The sequence below is a fragment of the Limulus polyphemus genome, unplaced genomic scaffold (genome assembly GCF_000517525.1).
Source record: "Limulus polyphemus unplaced genomic scaffold, Limulus_polyphemus-2.1.2 Scaffold7888, whole genome shotgun sequence".
Classification (NCBI taxonomy): Eukaryota; Metazoa; Arthropoda; class Merostomata; order Xiphosura; family Limulidae; genus Limulus; species Limulus polyphemus.
In genome coordinates this window covers 1,226-13,503 of record NW_013673498.1, presented here as the reverse complement: position 1 = coordinate 13,503, position 12,278 = coordinate 1,226, and the positions used below count along the sequence as shown (strand labels likewise).

At 32.6% G+C, this 12,278-nt stretch overlaps 1 protein-coding gene across 1 annotated transcript; it reads left to right on the top strand.

The window, feature by feature from the left end:
- The first annotated feature begins 672 nt into the window (after nt 1-672).
- Nucleotides 673-11,035, top strand: LOC106474943 (U2 small nuclear ribonucleoprotein A'-like). The gene is made up of 5 exons (XM_013935643.2): nt 673-869; nt 3,025-3,065; nt 6,387-6,493; nt 7,649-7,774; nt 10,918-11,035. The coding sequence occupies exons 1-5, from the start codon at nt 788-790 to the stop codon at nt 11,033-11,035; spliced, it is 474 nt and encodes a 157-aa protein (XP_013791097.1). The 5' UTR covers nt 673-787.
- The last annotated feature ends 1,243 nt before the right edge of the window (nt 11,036-12,278 follow it).

The window sequence follows — 12,278 nt, the reverse complement described above, 5'->3', positions numbered from 1 at the left end:
TAATAGTACTGTTTGTTGTCTATATAAATATAACAGTACTGCCTGCTGTATGTATCTATAGAAATATAATAGTACTGTCTGTTGTCTATATAAATATAATAGTACTGTTTGTTGTCTATATAAATATAATAGTACTGTTTGTTGTCTATATAAATATAACAGTACTGTTTGTTGTCTATATAAATATAACAGTACTGTTTGTTGTCTATATAAATATAATAGTACTGTTTGTTGTCTATATAAATACAATAGTATTGTGTACTGTTTGTTGTCTATATAAATACAATAGTATTGTGTACTGTATGTTATATATATAAATATACTAGTACTGTCTGTTGCCTATATAAATATAACAGTACTCTCTGCTGTATGTAGCTATAGAAATATAATAGTACTGTTTGTTGTCTATATATATATAATAGTACTGTATGTTGTCTATATAAATATAATAGTACTGTCTGTTGTCTATATAAATATAATAGTACTGTTTGTTGTACCTGATGATGACAAACCCTTGTCGAAACGTTAAATGGGTAATGAAGAAAAACTTTAATATAAGTTTAACATGACAGCAAATGTACAAGGCCGTCTCCAGCCATTATTAACTTATATTTACGTTTTATGATATAAAAATACAAAAGATTAACAAATATATGCACCCTAGCGGTGCAGCCTGAGAATTGAACTCATGTGAAGACTAAACAATCAGAAGTCATTTGATTTGTTTAAACGGTTGATACGTTCTTAGTATTTTAATTTTCACTGGCTTTTTATTATTGTGCTCAATATGGTAAAGTTAACTCCAGAACTAATAGAATTGTCTGCTCAATATGTAAATCCAGTTAGAGATCGTGAATTAAATCTTAGAGGTAATTGTCTCTTGCTCTAACTTGAGTTTAATTTTTAGTACTGTAATACTAGCGTAATGCTAGTAACTTGCTTAAGCCTAACTTTGGGCTAAGATGCTACATTAATCATTTAATGTCACTATAGCGTGGTGTGACAGTAAGGACTATCATTGTTTTATTCATTAAAATTATCATTCATAACTTCCTGTTTCTAGTTTTCGAAACAGAAAAATATGAACGATTAGCCTAACTATTTTACTTCATACTTGTAATGCTCAATTAGTATTATTGTTCTCGCATTAATATTGAACAGGAACTCGCGTCATAGTACTACTAATACTAAATTACCATATTAATTATATAATACAGTGTCACAAGTGAGTTCATTTATTACTAATACTAGTGATTTTGACTGCTAGTATTAGTATTATTTTAACTTGTAACGCCATGCTGTACTTATTATCTGAATCTTAAAAGTTAAATACATACCTGAAGACAGACCAATGTTGTGTCAAAACATCGTATTTTCCCCCAAAATAAATTACTTCATTATACTTACTAATCATAATTTGCCAACTTGTTACAAGTGTGGAACATTGTTGAAAATTAAGCTACTGTCACCTGCAAGTTGCAGTATAATTCATCATGAACCATTGAACAGTGAGTCACTTAATGCTTGTAAAAGTATGTTGTTTAATTTGAGAATAATAATGAAATTAAAGAATTGAAGTAATCAGTTGAATAGATCTACATGTGATATTTGAGTTCCTAAATGTTAGGAAGACCTAAAAATAACAGAATTCTGTCCTCATAACACAAGTGACATTCATTGATATAACTGGAAGTGTAGGCGTAGGCATTTGTTCATGTGGGAGGGTTTACTGCATACAATTGTGGTGATTTTTGTCTGCTGATGAGAATGTCAAGAAATGGTAGGCTTTGTTCCTATATTGCCATGATGGAGTGGATTCTTTTGTCTATAGAATGAAGATGTTCTAGGAAAGATGGTAAGTTTTCATGACCGTAGGGCTAGATAACGAAGGTGTCGTCAGTTAGGAAAGGTGGTAAGTTTTCATGACCGTAGGGCTAGATAACGAAGGTGTCATCAGTTAGGAAAGCTGGTAAGTTTTCATGACCATAGGGCTAGATAACGAAGGTGTCGTCAGTTAGGAAAGCTGGTAAGTTTTCATGACCATAGGGCTAGATAACGAAGGTGTCGTCAGTTAGGAAAGCTGGTAAGTTTTCATGACCATAGGGCTAGATAACGAAGGTGTCGTCAGTTATGTGTGGATGAGAGGGATCATTCTTCGAAGTCTTGAAAATGTCTGCTAGGATTGGAGAGAGTGGTGATCCCATGGCTAGACCATCTGTTTGTTTGTAGAATTCCTCGTTGTATTGGAAATAAGTTGGTTGTAGGCAAATAGTTGCTAGTTCCATGATGGCATGTATCTTCATGTCGGTTTTGTGTGGTAGAGAGTTGTCATTCAGCAGTCGATGTCTGGTGATACGAAGGGTTTCCGAGGTTACAACATTTTTAACTATATTGTATACAAATATTTGTAATTGAGAAACTAAGTGAATGTTTTAAAGTTTAAATTACAAAATTGGATATTAATTAACAAATTAAGACTAGAAACAAGAGTTTTAGTATATTTGATGAATTACTTTCTACATGACACAAGGCTGCCATATTGATTGGAGATAGTCATACTTCAGTGACATGCTGTGAACATATCTCAGTTTAGCTAGCCAAACTATTTTGTTGATAGAAAAATACAATACAAATTAACTTTTATTGTCCAGTTCTGTAAACAAAGAGTCGAGATATGGCATCGTCCAGCTAACAGCCCCCTCAAACTGTTTGATTGGGGGCTATTATATTCTTCATGCATTTCAAATGTAAAGGACTGATATCCAATACCAACATCACATGACTGCTTTTGATGCAAAAGATTGGACGTGTTAGAAATGAACAACACATCTGTATATAATATAAATAGTTTGATCTGTAATTTTTCTTTTATACTTCCAAATCTGAGCAAGAAATTCATAAATAGTCTCCTTTTTTCTCAACATCATAAAGTTGACAAATTGGAAGTTGTAAGCCTATAATTCATTGGTGTGTGTTACTAACTGTTCAATAGTGTTTTCAATCTCCCCTTTTTTCAATTTGCAGGTTACAAGATACCAGTTATTGAAAATCTTGGAGCAACATTAGTAAGCTCTTTCCTGTAATATTTTATAAAATATCTGAGTTTGTCTTGTTTCTGTTGTATGCAGTATTGTATTTTATTATTTAAAAACATAAGTTTCAATGAAGTACAATATATATTTGAGACAAATTTGGAAACAGGTTTTTTTTCCTTCACAAATAAAGATGTGGTTATCAGTTCCAAGAATTGATGCCTTACTATTTGTAGTAACAAATTCCTGTATTGATTATTATCTAAATACGATATGTAGCCTGTTATGATTTTATTTATTTTAAACAAAAGTAACTGAAATGTAAAAATTATATACTTCAGAGATTAGCCAATGAAAAGCTCATTAAAATAAAACATCTAAGTTGTCTAAGGTGAAGATGAATCCTAACCTGCCACAGTTTCTATATTTGTCCCCTAATCCTATGGTTCCCCGTTATATGTCGTGATGCATTCCTAGAAAGTGGGACTTACAAGATGTCAAGCAACACAATCTTTACGTGTATCATGGGGACGGTTCCTTCCTGAAAAATTTCAGACCACTCTTGAATGACTTTTTTTAAAGGGTGTAACTTGGCTTTTTTAACAACAGTGTACTATACAAAACATGCATGTAAGAATGTTAAACAACAGGGTACTATACAAAACATGCATGTAAGAATGTTAAACAACAGGGTACTATACAAAACATGCATGTAAGAACATTAAAGGACAAAACAGTTTAGTGTCAAAGTTCATTGTTTTTCTGGACTTGGCAAGGTTCACTTTACTGTCACTAGGTGACTGGTTTGCAGCCACGTTGGAAGGGTGTAAACAAGGTTTTTCTGCAGCAGAATGAATAATGTGTTCAGACAACGGCACGCGAACACAATGTGTTTACATGCTCCACTCTCTTGGCCAGTGGACGACATATCACACTCCATCCGGTAAACTAGTCCGACAACGTTGGCATGCTCTAATAATAGAACACGACAAGGTTGCTTCACACACATATTGATAGTATAGTGCTGTACAGTAATTGACGAACACTACGCCTGGTAAAGTAGTTTGACAACGTTAGCATGCTCTAACACTAGAACACGACAAGGTTGCTTCACACACACATTGGTAGTACAGTGCTGTACAGTAATTGACGAACACTACGCCCGGTAAAGTAGTCCGACAATGTTTTAACACTAGTAATGAAGCAAGGCAACATTGTTTTAAAAATACTGGTAGTAATTGGTAAATTCTACACCTGGAAAAGTAGTCTGACATTGGAACACTAGTAACAAAAGGCAATGTTGTTTGATACACAGTAGTAATTGTTGAACACTAATAATGAAATGACCCAGAATAATGCAACATATAATGGGGACCCAGTGTACTTTTATCATTACAATAATAACAGTTTAGTCTACCGTTAAAACTATCTTTGTACCATGTTCCTACATTTTATTTTATTTTCATCGTTCTGGTCCTCTCCACTGTCTAATCCTAGTTTAAATTTGCCCTTATGGTAGAACTAATAGCCCTTGCAAGCAATTCAATATCTACCTATCACTGCTAGCACTCTTTACTCGCTCTGTTGGTTATATCTTTTCTCTCTGTTTACCCCACAGAATAACCTATCCATGTGCCATACTAGAGAAAGATCTTTCTTCTTAGTTTATATAACTCGCAGGAGTGTAACATAACTGAAAAGCTATGTCAAAAAACAGTGTTACAAAATATGCATAACTTAACTTACCTCAGTTATTATATTGGCATGAATATATCTTGGATATGTGACATAACTTGATGGGACTTGCTTTGCTTTCTCTCATTTAACTATCCTACAGTCTATTTTAGTTGTCTTTATCCAATCCCAACCAGTGTTGTTATCTTTGTGTAGCACCTTACCAGAAGATCTTAAGTACATCAAGCCTACGCATTTACCATCATCTTCATAACTCACAAAATCCTTGAGAAAAGTTAACAGATTACTGTAATTAGTGAAAGATAATTCCATTTAGTGAATTCTTGTTGATTTTATTTTATGATGCTATATGATCTTCTAAAGTTGTAATTTGTCCTACTTCAGTAAGACTAACTAGTCTATTATTGTTATGGTAACTCTTATGAAACTCTTATATATATATAATAATAAAAAAAAAAAAAAAAAAAAAAAAAAAAAAAAAAAAGGAAAGTTATATTAGCAACTCTAGTTCTCAGTCATGTCCAGTTTTTACCAAAAATGGAAAAGAGGCTTCTGATCTTTGGACGTCTTCAAAATCTAGGGGGGAAAATATTTTCTGGTCCTGGTGATTTAGCTATTTTTAAATACTCTATCATAAATATCTACATGATTTTGGGCAATCCCATTATTTCTTATACAATGGCCAGGAATATTGCTAAGGTCCTCTCTTATGAAAAAAATAGAATATTTAAAAGCTTAGCCTTCTCATAATCTTCAACTAAAACCATGCTATCAAGATCCTTTACGAACCGAATCCCCATTTTAATGTTTTGCTTACCTTTGACATACTTTTAACAAATTTTGCTGTTGGTTTTAACATTGTAAGTCAGCTGCTTTTTGTAAGTCTTTTGAATTTTTTTTATTTTACCAAATTCATAGTTTCCCTGTTGTCCTGTGAATATTCCATCCTGTCTGTTAATGTTAACATTTTAAACTTGTATTGTTTCTTCTTGATTTTCTCATTTGACATAAGTAAACCAGTTAGGTTTGATCTTCCCTGTTGTCCCTGTAGTAAACGAGTCAGGTTCGATCTTCCCTGTTGTTCTTTAGTAAACCAGTTAGGTTTGATCTTCCCTGTTGTTCTGTAGTAAACCAGTTAGGTTTGATCTTCCCTGTTGTTCTGTAGTAAACCAGTTAGGTTTGATTTTCCCTGTTGTCCTTTAGTAAACCAGTTAGGTTTGATCTTCCCTGTTGTCCTTTAGTAAACGAGTTAGGTTTGATCTTCCCTGTTGTCCTGTAGTAAACCAGTTAGGTTTGATCTTCTCTGTTGTCCTGTAGTAAACAGTTAGGTTTGATCTTCCCTGTTGTCCCTGTAGTAAACCAGTTAGGTTTGATCTTCCCTGTTGTCCTGTAGTAAACCAGTTAGGTTTGATCTTCTCTGTTGTCCTGTAGTAAAACAGTTAGGTTTGATATTCCCTGTTGTCCCTGTAGTAAACCAGTTAGGTTTGATCTTCCCTGTTGTCCCTGTAGTAAACCAGTTAGGTTTGATCTTCCTAAACCTGTTCCATTGTAACTCATCTCATGGTTCTGAATAATAGTGTACAATATCTTAATCTGTATTGTATTGGTATTATGTAGAAATCTTACACATTAATGTAAAATTGGACATTTTTGCTTTAGGACCAGTTTGACACCATTGATTTATCAGACAACGACATCCGCAAAATTGATGGTTTTCCTCTCCTTCAGCGGTTGAAAACTTTACTCATCAGCAATAATCGAATATGGTAGGTTTAGTGTTAACATTTTTAATACAGCGAGTAGTTTGTAAGCAGCTTGTTTGTTAACCATAATTACTACTATGTAATATTAACTTCAGATCAAAGCAAGCTACCTATATATAGATCATAACAAAATAATAAACCAACTAATTAAATATACTGTTCTATCACTTGTATATCCTTGCTGTTTGCAATATCGTTGGCCATAATCCCAACAATATCTCATGAGGTTTGTTAGCTTAGGAGAGTCATGAATCTATATGAGCCAACAATACAAAATAATTGCTGTAATAGAAATATGTTGATAAAAAGAAGTACACAGTAAAACAGATATATTTGATATTCTAATGCAGACTGTTAATGAAAGTAACATTAAAGAACAAAGAACACCTTACTTATGGAACACATAAATACTACTGGTTTGTTTCATGTAATATCCCAGATTTAATTTTTCTTTTAAGAATGTCACAATTCCTGGTAACCTTTTTTTTTTTTTTTTAATTTTTAAAACTATCAGAACTATCACCTGCAAACCCACCTTCAGTTTTAGAAAGTAATTTTTTTAAGTGGTACAGTCTCTATTTTCCCTAGTGGTCAAAACCATATTTAATATTGTTATGTTTTTGTATTAAAGTAAGTGTATGTTTAAAATTTCATACTTATTCGCTCAACCAGTCTTAAGAGGCACTGTATTGGCACATATTTAAATTTGTTTGATTTTATTATAGATGTATCTTTATCTTTAACACCTTTTTTATTCTATAGATAACTGAGCATTCTCCAGTTTAGAAGTTATGCAAGAATTCTGTTTTCTTAATTTATGATAGTTCAAAGTATTCAGAATTTAGATTTTTATAAAGTATTTCATTTTGGGGATTATTTATAGTACGCTGTTCTCTGTATATTCTAATAACCAGTCCAGGTACCAGTTAAGAATTAATCACAAATTTAGTTATTTGTTTAAATGTTGATATTAGAAAATTAACTAAGGATAACTTGAGACTGAGAAAGTTGATAAAATTAAACATTTTACACACGCACGTATTAATGAGAAATTTTTATTATGTTATAATTATAATTGAAGTTCCTGAGTTTTTTCAGAGTTACAATTTTTGTTTTTGTTCTAACTTGTAGTGTTTTGATGATTTTGTTTTTTTTTAGTCGTATAGCAGAAAACCTTCATGAAGCATTACCACGTCTAGAAAGTTTGGTCCTAACCAACAACCATATTCAAGAACTGGGTGATATTGATCCACTTAGTACAATCAAAACTCTCACATCTATCAGGTATCTAACCCAAAATTATTATTTTATTGGAGATTGTGATATATATTTATTACATGAGAAATATCAGATTTACCCAAAGTGACTAGTGTTACCCACATGACTGACCATTCTCATTCAACAAAAAGGAGGCCATGCCATCCAGTTATCATCTGCTCTATAAGGTACCAGGGATGAGCATTGTTATTGCTGACCTTCTTGCATGATATGCAACATTACAGCAATGGTTCTGTGGGTGAAACAGGTATTATCTTTATGGAATAACAAAGGAACAAAGGTAGATATAATGAAGTTAATGGCTTCTGAATCACTTGTTCTACGAAATTTGAATAGACTCGGATTAAACGAAAATATTTCTATTACCACTAGTCTCCCATCAGTATCGGTAGATATCTTGGGAATATTTAACTTGTATTTCCTATTCCTTGTCCTTCCTTATGAAACTCCCAAGACTCCAAAAAGATTCACACTCAAGACTAAGAAAACATTCTACTGGTTTAAAATCAATATATGAAGATAAATGGGTTTCTTGTACAAAATGATAATAAATATAGAAATCGTGCAGATCTCTGTTTGAGACTCTTAATGTTAATTAAAACAATAAATTGGAGCAGATTATGGCTCACTCTTATCACTTAAAAACCTCAGAAGAATTTCTTAAAACTCCATAATATGCTAAAGAAAACTAGAGAACTATAGTAAAGGTGCTGAATCCTAAACATTTTAGATATTTGTAACCAAGATCCTGTACACTTTAGATAACTATAAAGTCTGATAAATATCTTAATTCTTCAAAATTACATACATGAGTTATTTTATAGAAATATTGAAAAGCTCTATGTAACTTTGCCCATTGGAAGGACCTACTGTGATAGTGATAAACATGTGGCAAGTTTTTTTTTTGTTATATTCTTTATTATTCTAGTTACGTTCATTTGGAGCCTAGTAATAACATCAATGCTATATCTCGGATACGCTTGGTTCCATTATCTGGATACCTAAGTTCGTACACCTTATGTTGTTCTTTCATTGAAATGCAAAAAAAATAATACTGGGTATACCGAAATTATCAAAAAATCAAACACAATAAAACAAAGCGTGAATTGGGGCCAAAACTTTACAGAATTGTAACTAATGATATTGAGTTTCTTGGCACCAGTTGGCCGATCATTTACACCAGCACCAACATGGTGCCATGTAAAGATAAGTGTGTGATTCTCTGTTTAAAAGTGTCCTCTCACTACAACGTCTGCCAAGCTTGCAACAACTGACGTATAAGAGAGTAACTGCGTGTGTTGTAACTCGAAACCGCTATTTATAGTGATGCAGAGGTTTGGCATTGTTACGTTTGGGTTATGAAGTTTCGTACTTGCTGGAATAGTTTAAATGTGAAAAAAATTGTTACATATAAATCTAAATAAAATTATTAAAATCAAATATATTAAGCAGTAATGTGTAAAGGAAAAAAAGTTTGTTACTTTCTAATTGTTATTTCTACACCCTTAAAGACGGATCTTTGTTTTTAAAGTCAACATTTAAGAATTGTTGACCATTCTGAACAAAAACACGGTGTGTAGCTAACAAGGTTCTTTATATTTTTATATTTTGTTAACTCGTCGAAATGACGAGTTAAATTTGACAACCCAATTAGCCGCCACTTTCTTGTTAACTTATTCATAGATCGTACAGTAGGGGTTTAAAAACAGTGCATATCATGAACACATGGATAATAAAAAACCTCTGTACATTTGCCATTTGATTAGTTCGGGAAAAAACAACAATAAATCCATCTACTCCGAATTCCTTCTCGCACCAATTCAGACAGCCTGTTCACACTTTTCTCTAGCCTACAGTTGGTCTCACCAGAACTTAACTATATAATTAGAACGTTGTGAGATACACAGGATGAATTACCACGTGAAGTATGAGAAATGCAGCCTGAACCATGGTTGTCGATCGGAACACACTGTGGATCAGTTTTTGTTTGCAGGTAGAATGTGTTGTATAATCTATGCATCTTTCTACTTTTAACCCTCTGTTATCATATAATACATTGGAAACATTTTTATCTCTGAATTTCTACTCTTATCATAAAAACTATTTAAACATATTAATAAAGTAATTATTACATCAGTTTGGTGAAGAGGTCAGTTACTGCAATAATGATATCGAATATAGAATAATGAGATGGATATTAATCCTACATAATTTCTGTTACTTAGTCGTAAATCATAATGTGCGTTTAATGTTCAGTGTTATGACTTGTCAAAGTATAGAATGTTACACGATCGTTAATTGGATATATATGTGGGGGAGGGGGTTAAAGTACATGCATACTTTGTATGTTGTACGATATGCAGTCATTAATTGGGTACAGAAGAGACCTGCAATAAAAAAAATCAGACTTGATTTGTCTCTCTTCTTTGTTTGATATTTTAGTCGTGTTTTGTTTTTTTTTAACACTTGTACAGATTTACGGTGGTCATGACTGCTCCTCTGTTGGCAAAGTTGGTGAAAGGAGTTTCTTTTTTTTTGTAAATGATTGAAAATTTTCTGCAACCATCCATGTGTTGCATTTTACGTTTATTTCCGAGTGTTATTGCTCGGTGCTTATTAAAAATCTTTGTACTTTAACTGGCCCTAGTATCGTAAATGAGAATTTTTCAAACAATTGCTTATTATAGTAATTCTATTTAATATTTAATTCATGCAAGTTTAGTATATTTGTGCCCTTGGTGGTAAGATCAAGGAGTTTTTAGATTGTGGTCATGGATTTTTATTCTTACAGAATGGGAAGAAAAGGTTATTTCTAGTAATTATACTAAGTTACTGTGATTACAGTTTATTTTATATTTCATTAAATTGAGACTTAAAAACACGAGTGCCATCTTTGTTACATATAGTTAGAGGAAACCGTTTTAATGTATTCTAATCAAAAGTTATTTATAATTTGTTACATTTTGACGTGTTTATTTATAACTTCTGATTCAAAGTTAACTGTACAGATTAAAAGTCAGAAAATAGAACCTTTGAACTCACGAAGCCTACTTTATAAACTCGCAAGAAATCCATGATTTTATTAATCTTCAAGTCGTTGAAAGGTATTTACATTTTGTTTATTTATTATTAATTTTCGTCTATTTTAGTCTGCTGAGAAATCCCGTGGCTACCAAGAAGTACTACAGACTCTACTTAATACACAAACTCCCACAAGTCAGACTAATAGACTTTAGAAAAGTGAAACAGAAAGTAAGTCAGGCCTAACGGTGTGTTTTATGTGTAGTTCAAAGTGCCGTACAGGTTCATAGAAAATGGATAAAATAAGCGTATACTTTTATCGAGTAGTTTGATACCTGAATGTTGTTATTGCGGGCTCTAAGTTACGAATATCGCGTGCCTAAACCATCAGAACATGAGACGAGGGTACGTTGTATGTAGTATGAAGCAGTGAAAGTAAAGTAAATGTAACATTGTAATCGTCTCCAAATTTTGCAGGTTATGATGTAGAAATTTCCATAGCTATTGTAAAATAAAACTTAATATTTAAGAAAAGAATAAGCAGTTGTTCTGTTTTTCTACACAAGCGTATTGATAAATGTTTGATGTAGGTCATTGTAAGACATGTATTTGCAAAGATAAAAGTAAGCATTGTTTTATTGGCCCGCATTAGGAGAAAAACAGTTGAGTGTACTATAGTACATTGTTTGAATATTAAAGTATTGTAAAAATGGATTGCATGGAAACAATAGTATATCATTTCCCGTTAATGCGACGTGAACAGCGTTGGCTCACTGGACCGACCCCATACCTATGAACCTGTTAATCCTGCGTGAACAACATTGGTTCATTGGACTGACCCCATTCCTATGAACCAGTTAATCCTGCGTGAACAGCATTGGTTCACTGGACTGATCCCATTCCGATAAACCCGTTAATCCTGCGTGAACAACATTGGTTCACTGGACCGACCCATACCTATGAACCCGTTAATCCTGCGTGAACAGAGTTGCTTCACTGGACCAACCCCATTCCTATGAACCTGTTAATCCTGCGTGAACAGAGTTGCTTCACTGGACCGACCCTATTCCTATGAATAGCAACGATTACTTCAATTCCAAATATATCATGCGTATCTTCACCAAAGTGGATAAATTCTTACGAAAGTTATCTATTGGACTCAAAACATTAGATTTCTAATGAAGTATCTTTACTAAACTTACAGTTTCTTATTTCACTTGCATACCCTCTATAAACTCCCGAATGATTGTTATAAAACTTTGTCTCTTATTTTGTTTACCCTTAAACTAACTATAGCAACTATAGTTGAAAAATCAAAAATGACTTCTTTTTTTTTTTTCTGAACGAAAACAAATTGTAACAGATGATTACATCTGTTTATCTTTAACACTCTCATGTTCATAATAGTTTAACATCTGCTTTCATTTAATTTTAATGTTTAACTGCCTCTTTGAACCATGTCTAACTAACGTTAAAAATAATCATTAAA